General features: G+C 51.5%; 2 protein-coding genes across 3 annotated transcripts in view; one reads left to right on the top strand and one right to left on the bottom strand.

Annotated features, from left to right (window-relative positions):
- The window catches only part of SCTR (secretin receptor), a 70,158-nt gene extending 61,907 nt beyond the window's left edge, over nt 1-8,251 (top strand). For both annotated transcript variants that reach the window (XM_019715494.2, XM_019715493.2), the window contains 4 exons: nt 481-572; nt 2,265-2,391; nt 7,014-7,055; nt 8,081-8,251. In XM_019715494.2, coding sequence (XP_019571053.2) covers nt 481-572; nt 2,265-2,391; nt 7,014-7,055; nt 8,081-8,251 — 432 coding nt within the window. The remainder of the gene's footprint in view (nt 1-480; nt 573-2,264; nt 2,392-7,013; nt 7,056-8,080) is intronic.
- Nucleotides 8,252-10,436: 2,185 nt separating this feature from the next.
- Nucleotides 10,437-16,819, bottom strand: TMEM37 (transmembrane protein 37). The gene is made up of 2 exons (XM_019715495.2): nt 16,464-16,819; nt 10,437-11,298 (listed from the first exon to the last, which is right to left on the bottom strand). Exons 1-2 carry the CDS (start codon nt 16,482-16,484, stop codon nt 10,726-10,728), a joined length of 594 nt encoding a protein of 197 aa, XP_019571054.2. The 5' UTR covers nt 16,485-16,819; the 3' UTR covers nt 10,437-10,725.
- Between the last annotated feature and the right edge of the window lie 835 nt (nt 16,820-17,654).

The raw sequence follows: 17,654 nt of genomic DNA on the forward strand, positions 1-17,654 counted from the left end.
GCAAATGCAAATTCCCCACCCCAGGTTTACTGACCTGTAACCACTGTGGGGAGGGCACCCAGCAATCTGCGCCCTAAACCTCTCTGTAAAGCCTTGCTACTCAAAGTGTAGTCCAAGGACCATCCTGGAGCTGGGCATTCCCTGGAGCTGGTTAGAAATGCAGAACCTCAGGCCCACCCAGACCTGCATTTTAACAAGATCCCCAGGGGGTTCCAACACACTCCAAGGGTGAGTAATCCTGCTGCAGGTGAGCCAAGTTACAGGTCCTGCAGCCCAGGGCTAGGACGGGTGCTGTGCTTCCCTGGCCTCCAGACAGTTTGTTCCACCAGGACGAGGGGTGGGGGTGGGGTGGGGAAGCACTGATGTGCCATCTTGGGTGTATCCTGGGTGTGGTTTGCAGTGCCTTCCTTCTCTGCCCTCAGGTCCAGGGACATGGATTGCAAGTTCCCTATAGCCTCCCGTCTGCCTTGTGTTTTACAGATTAATTTCATCCTTTTTATAAACATTCTAAGAATCCTGATGAGAAAACTTAGAACCCAAGAAACAAGAGGAAATGAAGCAAACCATTATAAGTAAGTGAAAAGCAAAGACCTAAACACACTCGGTCAGCACACATTTACTGAGCACCTACTGTTTACCCAACTGGTGCTAGACACCATTGGAAATGGAGGAGAAGGGAAAACCTTGACCTAGTTCCAAGGAGTTTACAGTGTAAATGGGGGGGAAGGGGAAACGGGTCCATCGTGAAATCTGAGACACTCTGCTGGGGGTGGAGCCACAAGACACCTCAGCAGGATCCTTGGGGCAAGGCTAGGGAGTCAGCAATGGACCTCAGGGACCCAAAGTCAGACAAATTTGTGTAGGTATGTGTATTTTTCAGGGGAGAATGACCTTAGCTTTCATCAGATTTTCAAAGAGATATGTGATCCAAAAATACTTTAAACGTTTAAGATGTTAAAGAGAGATGCTGTATGAGTTCACCAGGGCTGCCGTAACAAAATACCAGACTAGGTGTCTTAAACAAGAGACATTAATTTGCTCGCAGTTCTGGAGTCTGGAAGTCCAAGATCAAGGTATCGGCAGGATTGTTTTCTCACGAGGCCTCTGCGCTTGGCTTGTAGACGGACTTCTCCTCACGTGGCCTTTTCTCTGTGTGTGCATCCCTGGTGGGTGTCTTCTCCCACCAGTTGATTGGTCTAAGGCCCCACCCTAATAACTTTAACTTCACCACCTCTTTATTGGCCCTCTCTGCAAATATACCGTGTTTCCCCAAAAATAAGACCTAGCCAGACAATCTGCTCTAATGTGTCTTTTGGAGCAAAAATTAATATAAGACCCGGTATTACATTATCTCACATCATATCATATTATATTAAAGACCTGGTCTTATATTATAGTAGAATAAGACTGGGTCTTATATTAATTTTTGCTCCAAAAGACACATTAGAGCTGATTGGCCGGCTAGGTCTTATATTCGGGGAAACACGGTAGTCACATTCTGAGGTCTTACAGGTTAGAGCTTCAACATGCTAATTTGAGTGGGGACACAATTCAGCCCATAACAGATATTAAAAACAAATCGGTGTTCGACAGAGGACTTCTCCACAATTCAGAGTTGTGAGAAACTGGCAGCAGCCTGGGTTACTTGGTGGCAGAATCCCCAGGATGTCTTTAGGGCAGTGGGCGTCAAGTTAGGGTTGGGCTGGGCATCCAGGATAAAGTTGCCAGATAAAATACAGGATGCCCAGTTCAATTTGAATTTTTCATAAACAATGTATAGTTTTTTAATACTTACACCAAAAAAACCCCACAAAACATTGTTTATCTGAAATGCAAATTAAACTGGGCATCCTGTATTATTATTTGCTAAATTTGGCAATGCTAACCTGGGAAGAAAATGAAAGAATATCTCCTTACTTATTATTAAAACAAATAAGAATGCTGTCTTTGCTGATAATATGTTAGACCTAGAGTGGCAGTCATATATGCACATAATTTATAAACAGTTACTGGGGTGGGTCCATATTCAGATATTTTTTACTAGTAGGGGGTATGTGATCAGAAAGTTTAGGGACCGGCCATGGGTTGGTAAATGATGTATCTGGGTGATGGGTACGTGGGAATTTTCTGAAATAAAAAGTAAAAACAAAAAAGTTTGGGGACACTGCTGCAAAGCCTTTTGCAATTGGGCAAAAGATGGGGTGTGCGAAGCCATGAGCCCCCGGCTAGTGGAGCGGGTGGGAGACCAGCATCTCTGTTCCCAGGCGTCTGGCCAAATCCACCCTCCTGCTGATCCCTCTCTTTGGAGTCCACTATATCATCTTCGCCTTCTGTCCAGACGATGCCATGGAGATCCAGCTGTTTTTCGAATTGGCCCTTGGCTCATTCCAGGTGAGTTTCAGGGACTGTGACTTTAAGGTAGAAGGAGGAGTTCTCTCTTTCCTTAGAGAAACACGGAGGCCAGAAAGAGAGCAAGCCACATGGTCCTGGAAGAGTCCACAGTGCAGTTGGAGAAGGCGGATGCCTCACTTGGCAGAGACCCAAGAGAAGCAGGGGCTGGACTTTACCCTGAGGGTCACCACCAGACAGATGGGGGTAGGAGCTAAAACTAAGGAGAGAGAGACTGACTCCAGGGAAAACAAAAGGGAAAAGTAAGCCTAGACGCTATATTGTACAGCTCTTAACAGGGCCACGGCTGAGCCATCAAAAAGCGGGTCAGGAAAATGAGCATTGTGGGAGGGTGCAGGTGGGATGGGAGGGTGTTTGAAAGAATAATATCCTCATGTTCGTACTGGGAAGTCCATAAAAATGCCCCAAACTGAAAAATCCAGAAGTAGCAGCATCAGCATGTTATTTACAATCAGTTAAGAAAGTTCCAAATAGTTGCCTCTAAGGAACAGGAAATGGGGGTGGCGGGTGTCAGGAGGCTGCTGCTGCTGCTGTGTGTGTGTGTGTGTGTGTGTGTGTGTGTGTGTGTGTGTGTGGTCAAGAATCATTTGACTCTTTGAAACTATGTGCATATACAACTTATTAAAAATGAAAACCAACTTAAAAGAAAAGAAAAAAAGTGAGGGGAAAAGTCACTCACCTACTTATTCAACAAGATGTTGTGAGGTTAACATAAAATAGTAAAGATGTTTAGACAGAATGGACTCTTAACATGAATCCCAAACTTCACAAGGTTATTTATTTACTCAGAGCTGTCTCCTTCCAAGAAAATAAAGTGATGTCGCTTTTAGGAAAAATATACAGAGGACAAAAAATAAGTAGATGAGGGATCAGTGAAAAAAGAAAATAAAGTCAAAAGTGTTCATACACAGAAGCAAATTTGTTAAAGTCCTATAAAGGTAGGAGATGTAGGTCATAAATTTGATTTAGAGCTTCCCAGTAGCCAAAGCAAAGACAGAAGCACAATCTGTTTCAAGATTTACAGTATCCATAGATGAAAACAAGCTGGTTCCCAGGAAAGACTAGTGATTACAGGCTTTGGGGTCTGAGAGAAATTTTTCCCAGTGTGATTTCCTAAAGGAGCCAGCCTGCCCTCAACAAGGTTGAGCATCTCGCAGAGTCCTCCTCACCAGGCTGGCCTTGGCCTCAGGGTGGGGGCTCAGAGCCAACCTCACTCCCAGAGTTCTGTTCAGGGTGGGCGTGGCCAGGGTCATTCTCACTCTCAGGTTCCAGGGAGGACACATCCCTTGGGAACACTGTATTGAGTGGACTCAAATCTTGCTCTAACCCATGCCTTCAGACTCCACCCCAGGGCTGTCCCCTCTGCCCTCCTCTGAGCCTCTCTTCTGCCCAGAGCCCCCCCCCGCAGCGCCCCAGACCTCCCGAGAACCCAGCTTCTTGTGCAATCCTTGATTCTTTTTCACTGGGCCAGGAAGTTTTCATGCCCAGTGCTCTTGCAATGTGTGGGGTGGCTGGGCTCACTGTGGCCTTTTTAGCAGCTGGGGGTTCCAGGTCCAGATGGGCAGAAGGCTTTGACCCAGCTGAAAAAGTGGGTAGTGATCTCTCTGAGACCATGGAGACCCAGGTCTGCCTCCCTGCGTGGCTGAGGACTTCCTGCCCCCTGGAGCAGCGGCTTGGGGTTGGGGCTGTGGGCTACCCAAGCGAAGGCCATTTGGCTTCTCTCTGGGGAGAGGCTTGTTGAGAGAAAACCAAAAGCACTTTCCTAATGTTTCCACAGAAATGTTTACCAAAAAAAGGATCATTGAGGTTTTTTTTTTTTAAAGATTTTATTGGGGAAGGGGAACAGGACTTTATTGGGGAACAATGGTCAAATTGTTGTCCTTTCAATCTTAGTTGTGGAGGGTTCTGTTCAGCTTCAAGTTGTTGTTCTTTCAGTCTTAGTTGTGGAGGGCGCAGCTCAGCTCCAGGTCCAGTTGCCGTTGCTAGTTGCAGGGGGCACAGCCCACCATCCCTTGCGGGAGTCGAACCGGCAACCTTGTGGTTGAGAGGACAAGCTCCAACCAACTGAGCCATCTGGGAGCTCAGTGGCAGCTCAGCTCAAGGTGCCGTGTTCAATTTTAGTTGCAGGGGGCGCTGCCCACCATCCCTTGTGGGACTCGAGGAGTTGAACTGGCAACCTTGTGGTTGAGAGCCCACTGGCCCATGTGGGAATCGAACCAGCAGCCTTCGGAGTTAGGAGCACGGAGCTCTAACCGCCTGAGCCACCGGGCCGGCCTGAGGTGTTTTTTTTAATGAGAACATTTGTTCAGAGACAAATATATCTTTTTCTGTTACACATTTATATTATATATATATTTAAAATTTGTATTATGGAAAATTTCTCTCACATACAAAAGCAAATGGTATAGTAAACCCGAGTAGCCATTCCCAGCGGCCTCTCCTGTTTCATCTCCATCCCATCGGCCACCATTTTAAGCCAATCAAGACATAATTTTCTTTCACATGTAAATATTTCAGTATTCCTAAGACAGGCTTCATGAAGAACACACACAGAGCCACATTCCGTTATCACTGCAGATATTTTTAAAAAACTAAAGTGTATTAGCTCTTTCTGGTTATAGAAACACTTGCTTATTGAAGGAAATTTGGAAAATAAGGCAAAGTTAAGAGAAAACTTCATCCACTCTCAAAATCCAGAAATAACTGTTAAGATGCTGGTGTATTTACTTCTAAGTCTCTTTTCTATCCAGGAAGACACACAGATGTACCCACACGCACATGTAATTGGGAGCATGTGTGGCTTTGTATGCGTATCCTGCGTGTTTAATTCCCTATCATGCCCATCATTAATATTTTTCCACGTCATTGAAGTTCTTTAAATACTTCATTTTTTAATGATTGTATAAACACTGTAGGGTTTCTTAAAGTTGCCAGCTGTGTGAGGCCTGTCCTATATATACCTGGGGCACATCTAACTATCCCACACTTGGGGCTCCTGCCCTCCCCTGAACAGTGCAAATGTGTTCCTGGATCCTTGAGGCCCAGGCAATGCTGGGCCCAGTGAGACAGGCAACAACCGTGGCTGGCAGCTCTGGGCCAAGCAGACACAGCTCCAGTCCTGCCTAAACCCCTCACCTGTGAAGGGGATCCTCGTACCTATCGCCTAGGGCTTTGGTAAGGATTAAACGAAGCCCCTGGAACCCAGAAACCCACAGCTATGCAGGCCAAGCTATACTTCAATTTGGCCATTTTATTTCAAAGCCTGCCTTTTACACCCTCTGACAGGGTTCCCTAAGAAGTGATGACTGTTGGAACCATCTAGGGATCTCTCAAATCTGCTGATGCTCCCATCCTGAGACATTCATGTTTGGGGTACCGAGTGCAACCTGGGCAAAGCTTCCGGGTGATTCTAACATGCAGCAACATTTGGAAACCACTGCCCCCAAACTGTCCCCATTCTAGGCAGCAGTTATTGAGGTCTGAAATTCTAAAGCCAATTCTTCTAGTTTTGTCACTGAGTCTTGTTAAATGCCAATACCCCTGAGCAGTCATACATATTAAGCCCACCATAGACAGGCCGGCTCATTGCTCTTTGGGGTCCTTTCCAAGGTAATAAGTTAAGGGCAGGCCTGAATGGGACTAAGGAAGAGGGTTAGGCCACCTACGGTCCAAGCTGTGGCCACCAGGCCTCAGGGCTAAGGCGCTCAGCAGCTGGGGAAGCCTGAGGGTAGGGCCTGTAAGGAAGGGCTGGCCCAAGGAGAGTCCCTGAGGGTGAGTGGGGTACAGCACTGCAGAGACCCTGCTCACAGCTCAGGGTTCCGGGCAGGCCTCTTAAGGCTCAAATACTGCATCCCAGATTGTAATCCCTACCCTGGCAGAGATCCATGCCAGGATCCCAGAGGGCACCATGCAGAAAACAGGAGATACCTGTGAGATACCAGGAGGGTCCTGATGGGCACAGATCCCCACCATGCCAGGAACACAAAGCGATGTAGCACCGAGGCCCCTGACCAGGGAAATGCAGTCACCTGTCTGATGAGCAGAGAGGTCAGGACCTGCATATAAGCTTTGTTCTGACCAAACGTTCCCACTTGTTTTTCAACATGAATAGCTGTCCATGTCTAAACATCTCCAGACTTCCAGCTTATCTTGAAAATGAGCCCTTAGGGTCCAGGGGCTCACGTACATGGGCTGGCCCCAACCCCTCCTCCTGGGGTGGGCTGCCTTTAGGTCTCACGACTCCCTGCTTCTCCCAATGGACCCACCTTACTAATTTAGGCGACTTGCCTTTCCCACGACTGTTAGCAGCCGTAACTTTAATGTTACTGACACCACGTATGGTGTCACTGCTAGACGCTGGGAACATGTGATTGGGACCCTGTCCCTGCCCCTGAGGAGCTGTCTGTGCCAGTCGATGCCAGCACAGCCAGGGACACTGTGGGGGCCCAGAAGAGGTAGCCCTAATCCCCCGAGGTGTGGGAAGGCTCTGCAACTCTTCCTGTGGTGGTGGAGTGAGGCTGCACCTGACGATTAAAGGACTGGGGGTGAGGGAGGCTGGAGCTGGAGCACCTGCACTAACCCCTGCTCCCTCTGCTCCCTGGCAGGGCCTGGTGGTGGCCGTCCTCTACTGCTTCCTCAACGGGGAGGTGAGTGTGCTCAGGTTGCCTGGAGGGGCTCCCTAGCCACCTGGGAAGGGGGTGGGAGCGGGGGAGTGGGTAGGAGAGGCTGGGGCCTCTCGGCTTCGGCTTCGGCATCTTCTAGGAGTCTGAGCTCACTTCAAGGGAGCAACAGAACCACATGGAGAGCTAAATGTTTTCTAACAAGCGCTCCGGGTGATTCTTATCCTTGGGAAGTGCAGGAAATGCAGGAAAGTGCGGGCGCCCCAACCAGAACCCAGGTTCCTGACTGCTCTGCTGCTGATCAGGACAGGTGGTCTGGGTCACTGCCCTTCTCTGGGCCTGTTTTCTCACCTGTAAAATGAGTGACTCAGATGACATGTCTGCCAACTCAGCCCTCAGAGAACCCCAAATGAGCATTGACTCTGAGGGTCTGCACACTTACCTTGAGGCCTCTGCCACTGCCCTGAGCATTTGGGCCAGAACACGAGGTTCCTGGCACACAGAAGCTGGGCAGTCATTAGTTGAACATGGCATGGCACACAAGTAAAGCCTTTCTGAGACTGCTGACCATCTATCTGGTTCACCACACATATGGATGGTGAATGAGAACGCCTGACGATTTCCAGAAATCAGGCCTTAAGCTTAACCGCAAAGGTTTTGCAGCTAGCGCTGGGGATTGTGAGGGAAATTCACCAACAGCAGCTCCCTGGCCCCCAGATAAGTTCTGACCTAAGGTGGCTTTCTGGCAATGTGTGCGGTTGTCCCGGGTGACAATGTAGACGTTAAAATTCTGCAGTTTGTGAAACCACCACAAGCCCCTTTTCCCCGACAGTACTGAGATTGCAGGTGATTTATGCCCAGAGGAGGGCTCTCAATTCCCACTGGACATCAGGCTGGAAGTGGTCAATCTGAGTGGCCAGCAGGAGAGGGGAAAGCATGACCACTAGGCAAGAGCGGCAGGGCCGGGGCCGAGGCCCCAGGGGAGTGAGCAGGACTCTGGGTACTGGTCCTTTATGTTCTCTCCTGGACTAATGGCTGATTTCTGGGGCCAGGTGCAGCTGGAAGTTCAGAAGAAGTGGCGGCAGTGGCACCTCCACGAGCTCCCACTGCGCCCCGTGGCCCTCAGCTCCTCCTTCAGCAACGGCACCAGCGGCCTCACCCACGGCACCACTGTCAGCCCCTCGGAGCCAAACCGGGGCACCTGCAGGGCCAGTGTCATCTGAGAGGCTGGAGCAGGGCCACAGACAGAGGCCACGCCAGGTCCTATGAGGGCAGGACACTGCTGCAGGACAGTCTGTCTTCCCGGCAGACACCATATGTTCTCCTGTCCTCCAGGCCTTCGGGTTGGGGGTGCAGTGAGAATTCCTCAGAACTGAACAGATGGGATTTGGGGCTCCACGGGGGGTGGGGGGGTGGAGGCCTGGGATTTGGGTCTGTTGTGTTCTCCTGGGAAGAGCAGTTCAGGGGTCCCAGCAGGGAGCAGGGAAATGAATGGTAGCTGGGATGAGATTTGGTCTCAGTATCTGTCAGTCTTTTTGCCTTTCAGACACAGGTGAGGGAGGATGCTCTGGCCCATTCCCCTACCCCTTTCTGTAGAAGGGGGCTTCCCTGACCCCCACTCATTTTCAGGGACAAGCTTAGAAGCCCAGAAAACATGAGAAATGGAGGCCTTTGGCCCTACATGGATCTTTCCCTCCCCTCATTGCAACTCACCAGTCCAGTAGTTCTCATCCTAGAGCCTTCAAGACAGTAACTGATCAAGTCCCAGGAGTCCAGGAGAATCCCAACAGCCCCCGCTCCCTTTTAGTAACCCTAGCATGGTATGAGATGTCCCTCTGTTCTTACTGCTTTCAGTCAGCTAGCCACAGCCCCCAGGGCAGGTATAGCAGGAGACGGGGCATGATCCCACTTGACAGAAGAGAAACAGGTTCACCAAGGTCCTGTGGCTTGCTCAAGCTACTGGGCAAAGAAGTGGCAAAGTCCAGTCCTGGGCTTTCAGTCTCAAATCTCAATGCTCCAAGGCTGTTTTACATGGCCCATCTACCCGCCCCATTGGGGATTTTAATCTCACCCTTTCCTCTCTGGATCTGTCCCCTTGAATATCAACACCCCCTTCCCACCAGCCTTGTGAGGATTAAACAGGATTCAATATTTGAACCCTCTTACAAAACAAAACCTACCAGTGCTCAGGGGAATGAAATCTGGACATAGTAGAGAACTCCTCCCCCCAGTGAAAAGAATCTTGCTGTTGGGTGGGCCCAGCTCTAGTCCTAGCTTTGGGTGATCCTGGACAAGAGCTATCCCTCTCCAGGGCTTGGCTCCCTAACTCGGTACCTTACCCCTGCAGACAAGGTGGTCACCCTTTGCCCCTTGTAGACTGCTCCTGGTGAGAAGGCCAGGTGCCCACTTCCAGGGCTAAGAACTCAGTCTACATGGTTGATGAGCTCTGCTCTCCAAAACACCGATTGGTCCACAACACCTTGCTCAAGTCATGTCCACAGACTCTGTGCATTTTGGAATAAAAGTTTTTTAAAAAAATCACAAGAGGTAGATATAGGCACCCAGCCCAGCTAAGAAAGTGGACCTGCTGTGGCAAGGGCAGGGCAGAGACCCAAAACTCATGCACTCAGTCAGTGGCAGCAAGAATGAACCAGGGAAGGCCCGAATTTATCAGGTGGGGGAGTGGGAAGAGGCTAGTGTAGAATGAAATGGGCTGAGGGCAAAAAAGGGATTGGAAACGGGGCAAGTTAGTGTACAAAAACCCTGATCTGCTGGCAAGGATGGAAATCTCCACTGGTTTCTGGTCGCCTTCACCTGCACTCCCCAGGATGGTTATTAATCATTACCCAAGGTCCAACAGGTCTAGACACATGCTCTTTGAAATGTGTTCTAGGATTAAAAATGGTACCCTGAGGCCATCTGATCCTCACCAAAGATGGACACGCACATTCATCTCAGGGAGGGCTGTGCATCAGAAGTCAGGGGGACCTGTCTGGAAGGCTTGCTCAAGAACTCTTCTCAAAGAGGGGTCAGCCAGCTGCTGGAAGCTGGCGTTATCCGGGTATCATGGGGTTCCAGGAATCGAATCAAGTCAAATGGTTTGAAAACCTATCATGTGCCAGACATTCTGAGGGAATCCTGAACTCTGCCTCCCTGGCATGACCAAAGCTAAAGCACGGAAATGTGCAGAAAGGGCCTTTGAGCTGGCGGAAGTCCTAGGCCCTAATTGGACACACTTAGCTGGAAGAATGATCCACTCTTAGCAACCCCAGCAGGCCCTAGGGACCTCGTAGCTCATATCCCAGCACAGAGCCATAAAACAGGTGTAAACAGCACATGGCTATGCAGCGAGCCCAGGCACCAGTTATTGGATCTGCTACCAAGTCTATTCCTGTCCCGGGGGAAGGATTCAAGAAAAGGGTTTTATAATGAGTTCTTCTAAAAGCTACATCTTAATAACTTGGCTAAGCCTGTGTAGCTGGTGGCACAGTGGCACCCTCCTGGCCTCTGGCCCTGCAAACCAGCTGCAAAGGCCCCTGGGCCATTTCTGGCCAACCACAGGAAGGTTATTGGCCAAGAGGCAGCAGTTCCAAGGTCACTGTTCTACCCTTTTCCCCACCAAAGGTCCCAGGTTGGAAAAGTCCCATCTCGACCATAATTTCTTATAGAACCAGGCATCCTCGGGAGGTGGAGGGCTCTAAAACTTCCTTGGTTGGTCCCAGGGATGGGTGATGCTGTTGATGTGAAGGCCGCTGATGGCGTTCAGGAAGAAGAGGAAGGAGGCGGTGAACTGGCACCAGAACATCAGAGTGAAGCCGATGAGCGTGATCTGGTTCCTGAGGAGGACCACAAAACCCAGAAGGCCCGCAGAGGAGAGGACGAACGAGATGAGGAGGAGGATGGAGCCCAGGGCCCACTTGCGCCGTGCGTGGAGGTCCTCACACACCTGGGATACCATGAGGAGCTCCAGGCCAAAAATGGCAGCCACCACGGCCAAGGCACCCCCGCTGCGGACCAGGACCATGCCCACAGCCAGCCCTGGCACATGCGCCTGACTCAGGTCTCTGAGGCACTGTGGCCCAGTCTGATTGAAGGTGGTACAGAAGTGCCACAGCCCAAAGAGGCGGTCCTCAGCCAGGAGCCAGTGGCCATCACAGATGGCGACAGAGGAGAGGACCACGGCCAGGGCAGCACACACGATGATGAGGGTCCGGATGAAGGATTCAAAGAACAACCGATGGGGCCTCCTTTGGCCCAGCAGCCTCTGGGCCTGGAAGATGCCACAGAGGTATATGTCAGAGAGGGCCCTGCCGCACCCCCTCCAACCTCTTCAGGGAAGACCCCGAACATGCCTTCCACCTTCCCACAGCCACGTTTCCTGCTCGGGTCTCCAGGGAAGCTGGAATGCCACCTTTACTCACAGCTTCCTCCCCAGTTCCTCCTTACCTTTCAGTACCTGCTTTGGGGAGCCCTCCCCCCTTCTACTTGTTCCCTGTCCTCCATTCAAGACCTGTAAGTATTGACTGTCCAGTTATTCACCAGGCCCAAAGAGTTCCCTGACCTTTCTTTAATGATCTTCTTAAAGAGTAAGAAATCCAAATTCAAATCACTGGCAAATCCTAGTCCCTTCTGAATTCAGAAAATCTGTCTGGCCTGGCTAGTGTGACCTTGAGCTCGCAGCCGTCCTGGGTTTCTTTGTAAGCAAAACAAGAAAACTGCCTGGAAGGCTGTGAGGGTTGTAAAAATCACCAGAACATAATACATGGTTAAGTTTCCCTTCTCTCTCCCTAGGATTTCCCCAGTACACGTCCAGTTTTCTCTAATTCCCACCCAGCTGGTTCTGCACTTTCCACATTGTGTCCAGGCGTCTGTTTTAGTAACTTGTTTTCCTCAGTACTGAAAGTGATGTTTGCACCTTGCCCTGCAGTCTTGCTTAGCCCCTCCCAGAACTTGCTAATCAGACTATTCTAGCAGCTTCTTTTGGGGGACAAGGAGTGGGCAGAGTCACTGAGGCTGTCCTTCAGCCTCTGGTTTCAGCACTGAACGCCCCTCCTCTCTTCTGGCAAGCTGAGTCAGGTGCCTAGTGACTGTCCCTTATTTCACAGCACTGGGACACCACCCAGCTGCCATTCCCAACCACTAGCCCAGAAAGCAAAAGAAACTTCATAGTAAAAGTCCTTATCCCACCCACAAGCACTGCAGACCTGCCCTGCCAACCTCTCCAACTTCGTCCTCCAGTGCATTCTCCTTGGCCACCCCACTCCAGTACAGTAGCCCTCTTTCCATGCCTAGGACCAACCTAGAACTTTCTTGCCTCAGTCCTATTGGCCCCTCCACCAAAAAGGCTCTTCTCCAGGTTGCCTCCTTTTCTCCATTCTTCATGTCTCAACTAAAATGTCACCTCCTCAGAGCCGCCTTTTCTGCCTACCCTATCCAAACTGGGTCCTCGCCTGACATTTCCCATCAGGTACCTACTTGTTTTCACCATTCTGACCACGTGTTATCCCTTCTGATTTGTAGTTATACATTATAGTCTATCTCGCTTAGAGACTGTGCTCGCCAAGAGGGCAAGGCCTCCTGTTTAGACACTGCTGTGTCCCCGCACCTGGCACAGTACTTGACCTGGATATTCAGTGGGTACTCAGGAAGAGCCCTGGGATAAATAAATGGTCAAGTTTGCAGCTATTGTCACCTCTATCTGAAGCTCCCTTTAAATCAGAACTCCTGCCTAGTCATAATTTAAATTACATACACCATTTACAATACGTGGGGAAGCAGCCCAGGTTGTACTCCATTTGGGGAGGTAAGCAAAACAAGACATGTGGGACAGTCAGCGCTGGGCAAGTGGAGGCTTCCAGAGGCAAGCCTTTATGTGTCCCTCACTAACGCGTAGTTCTCAGTGAGGGACACAAAAAGCAAAGCCATGCTTCTGGGAGAGTCTTATGGTCAGAACCCTACCGAGAACATCAGGCTAGCTGCCAACTTGCCCACCTGAGCAGGAGCGACTGTGAATTTCAACCCCAAGGATACATGAATGAGGACCTCATTTGCTTTTGGCACTGCTGCTGAGGTAGGGTCCTATTTTACTCTTAAACCTGTCAGGCTGGTAGAGTAGGAATCTCTGTGGGAGTATGCTAAGATGGAAACTGTTATGCAGAGATCAGGTGACTTGCCCTAGCTCATTTACCTAAATCACAATAAAGCCTGTTAACAGCTGCGAGGATGACTATAGGATTGCAGGGGAAGGGATGCATCCAGCCAACAAGCACCGACTGGGGCCTTCCAAGTAGAGGGCTGTAGTGTTAGGGGCTCAATATTAATGGGGAGGAAAAGGATTAGAGTACAGAAGGATACCCAAGGGGTCAGGACCCCAATTCAGATCCCGAGACAAAAGCAGCCTGGGGTGCTGTGAAGAGTACTCTGGCAGGAGACTGGGCTGTGGTCCTCACACTGTCCCCTTGCTTCCTAGAGGGGCTTCCAGGTGATGAAGCAGGGGAGTAAGGGAAGCTGAGAGGGCCCCTTCCTCACTCCCACTATAGCAGATCCCTGTTACCTGCTGGAGACAGTGGGAATCTAGGAATCTGTATTGGAAAGCATTAGAAAAACAGCTCTACTGCTAAGAAACCAACCAAGGAAACTTTGAAACCTCTGTGTCTACAAACCATTAATGGCCCTTGCCCTTAGGTGGTTTCTTAACCCGTTTGGCCCTTGTTTTCCCATCTATTAGATGGATCACCCCTGTAGGAAAGCAGTAGCCATAAAGGCACCTGGTGAAATTACAACACCCCTAGAGGCTGATAAGGCCCCAGATACTGAGAGCAAGTCACAATAACACAGGACCCAGAAACCTTCTGACCCTAGACATCATGCTGTCTGGAGAACAGGCACGTCCTGTCCCTCCATCAGCCCCACCTGTCCTGAGCACTGGCTGGACTTTACTCTCTGGGTCCTCAGATATCCCAGATCAGAAAGACAGCTGACATCATTCATTCCCCCCTCCCACTGCAAAACAGAGCTTCATTTAAACTCTGACCACCAATAAAACTCCCAAGGATTAAATGAGATCATGTATATGAAAGTGCTCGCCATATGAGCAGCTCCCACTTCACCGGAGCTATTAACAGTATTAGTAACAATAATAATGCATATTAGAGTCTTTATTCCTAACCACTCGGCACCACACCCCAGCTTCTGGCACCTCCACTAGTATTCAGTGATCCAAAACCTGAAATCCTCTCCTGGAGGGCAGCTGGGCAGCAACATGATCAGTGAATGGCCAGTGGTGAGGGCAATTGAGTCTTACCCCTGACCTGCCAGCCCCCAAATGTGTGACTGTGGGCAAGTGAGTTTAATCTCTTAGGGCCTTGACTTCCTCTGCTAAAAAAGAGCAAATGTTTTCCTTATTTCATCTGTAAGCCAGAATGAATGATTTCTAGTGACTCATAGAACAGTGTCACTTGACACTCCTGGGCCACTGAGTCCCACACCAAGGTCTTATCTATAACTCAGGACCCCCCATCAATACTCAAGTAGGCACTTTGGCTGCTCACTACTCACTCTCCACATCCCCAACACCTCCCCCCATACTTGCCCCCCCCCCCCCCCACTGCTCACTCTGCCCTGGCCCACGTGAGGCCCTCATCATTAGCAGGAAATTCCTTCAGTAGCTTCCTACAGAGCTGGCCTGCCACCATCCCTTGAGCAGTGGCCTGGCCTGCCTGCATGACCCCAGTGCGGTCCCAGGAGCCAGCCAGCCAGCCAGCTTTTTAGCTGTGTTTGACCTCTGGCAAGTGATCCTGTCTCTCTTTCCCCTTTCCTCACCTGTCAATGGAGATAACAGGACCTACCCTCCTGTAGTTGTGGGGCTGAAATGAGTTTTCATCCCAAGTACTTAGTAACAGTCCCAGGTACCAAGGTTAAGTGCTCCTAAGCAGCAGCGACTATTGTCATGTGAGCACAGCTTCCTCCCACCTCAGAGTAGAGCCACTGGGCTTTACCCCATCTAGCCCCCCCATCCCCCCACCCGCAGGCCTCCTCCTCCTTCCTCCTCTTCCTCCACTAACCACTCTGCTTTCCTTGCTACCAGTCTGCCTAACCCTCCTAGCCCAGCACAAAGATCCACCCCCCCTTAATCCCGCCCCGCAGTTTTTGCACCTCTTAATTTAGCACTCACTTCCCCATACCTCTTCTAAATCCTTGTTTACAAGCCTCTCTCCCCAACTGGACAGTCAGCTCCTCAAGGGGAGAGACCACGCCCGGTCCCACGCTCCTCGCTGCCCTGTCCACCTCTTCCCAAAGCCTATCCCAGGAGGCTGCCTGGTGCTCACTCAAAATTCTGCCCCAGAACAAAGAGGAACTTGCAGCATCCCGTTCCCCACCCTCAAACTCACCCCAGCAGCTGTGTCCTGGGTAGAAGTTTAGGGGGGTGGCCTGTGGGTGGGGTTTTACTGTTCCGGAAAGGCCGAAAGAGCGAGTGAATCTCGATTCTGTAGTTTATCTGGGGGCCACGGACACGTTACTTCACCTCCAAACCTCAGTTACCACTATTAATGGGCTATTAAATGGGCAGAGCAGTATCCACCCGAGTTAGTGTTGTGGGGGTCTGAGCACTGGCGTGCGAAGTCAAAGGAGCCTCTAGTCAGGACAATCCAGTCGGAAGACTCCGGAGAAGGCGAGCTGATGGGATGCCTCCGCGAAAAGGAAGCCAGCCGGCAGGGCAGTGATCCCGCCACCCATCGACTGCCCTTGGGAGAGCGGCACTTCGGAGGGGAGAGGGTAAGAATGGATGGGTCCTCAGCTGACACAAACATCTTGCACCACCCGTAAGGAGAAACCAAAACTAAGGGGATGCGGGCGGCTCCCCTCACTAGAGCCTTTTCTTTGAAGCGTCTGCCCGCCCCAGAGAACCCATCGCTCGCCCCAGCACCCTAAACGCAGTTTTGGGGAGGGGAGATGGTCTCTCTTGCCCCCACCCAAGAAAGTTCTGGCTGCCCCAGAGACGCATCCTCCGGATACACTAAAGCAAGCCTCACTTGGCAAGTGGATTCTATCCAGCCTCCATCCCAGACGCACCTCCTTTTTAAAAAGGAGGGACCCCTCTGGTGAACCTAACCGATGAGCACTGGTGACCCCAAAGAGAAACGTAAAAAGAGGTTTGGGAGTCTCGGGGACTTGCAGGGTCGCGAGCAGAGGCGGGAGCAGACCGCTTCGCAGAAGCACGGTTGGGAGCGGGCGCCCCCAAGTTGCTTCCCGCCCACAGTCCTCGGAGCCCCCAGGCTAGCAGCAGGTGGCAGGCACGGCCGGGCACTCCCATGCACCCCCCCCAACCCCCACACCCCCTGTCAGGGCCTGAGGCTGGAAATCGCTCACAGTGCGAAACCCCTTCCCTCCCCCACGGTGGGTCAGACCTCGGCCCGCTGGGGGCCTCGGGGCTACCTGCACAGTGATGGCAGTCATGCTGCAAGCACCGGGGCTCGGCCGCGCTCCCGCCTCGCTCCCTCCCGCCGCTCCGCTGCGGCCGCCGGCGTCTGTCTTGGGACCTCTCCTGGAGGGCGGAGCGGGACCGCTGCAGGGCGGGCCAGACCGCGGGGAGGGAGGCAGCACTCAAAGCAGAGCAATTAAGCCCCGGTCGGGCTCCGCCTGCCCCGCCGCCGTGCGCAGCTCGGTTTACGCTGAGTCAGCGGGGCGGACCAGAGGATCCCCAGGGGAGAGACCGGAGGGCGGGCGCCGGGAAAGGGCCGGACTCGGCGGGAAGGTGCGAGGACTCACCCGGCTCTTAGGGATAAGATACTCCGGGTCCGAGGGAGGAGCATCGGCACTAGGGGGAGGGCTGACCCGGCTGATAACCCGCCCGGAGTCACTCCCTCGCTACTGAACCTCCGAGGCGACTTCACCTGGGGCGCAGGTTCCTCGAGGGCCGGACAGCGCCGGCGGAAGGGCCGGAGAATTCCGTTCCAGCCCCAGATTGTTGACTCGAGTGTCGGTAGGGTCCAGAGAGAGGAGGCACGCGCTCTGGCTCAGCTGTCTTCACCACCCGCTCTGTGACCTTGGCTGCTTAGTTTACGTTTCTGAGCCACGGTTAATAATGAGATCATATTTGTGAAAGGTCAGGGTCCTGCGAAGCCCTCGATAAGTGTGAGCTTAGTGGAAACACTGGAGCAATCCTTCTTGCATCAGTTTCCTCTCCCCCAAAGGGGGGGGTGTACCAACATGTCCCCCTCCCGGCCACCTCAGCCACCGTCAAAAAGGCAAATATGACAAAACAAAAGCCATTGTTCTTCCTCGACTTTTGATGGCGCCCGAGTTCTCAAGGAGGCAGCGCATAAAGTCCCCACACCAAAAAGGGATGGAGCTAGGCAGGTGGGTCCCAGGGCAGCAATGTCCAAGTGAGACCCACACCTCCCATCTCAGTTGTAAGGAAGTGTGTTGGTGAGGGGGTAGTTTGCCTCTATAAAGCAAGATCCCCTTTCTCAGCTAAATGGGGTAAATTACTTGGCTCATTCAGGCAGGCAGGCAGGCAGACAGCTACCCTGTGACTTTACCCAAGGACATTCAAAATAACTGCTCTTCTCTTTTCCCCCAAGAGCCATGTGAAAAAGGGGGAACGTTACAGGTGTCTGTGCATCT

Source organism: Rhinolophus sinicus, linkage group LG01 (genome assembly GCF_036562045.2).
Source record: "Rhinolophus sinicus isolate RSC01 linkage group LG01, ASM3656204v1, whole genome shotgun sequence".
NCBI lineage: Eukaryota > Metazoa > Chordata > Mammalia > Chiroptera > Rhinolophidae > Rhinolophus > Rhinolophus sinicus.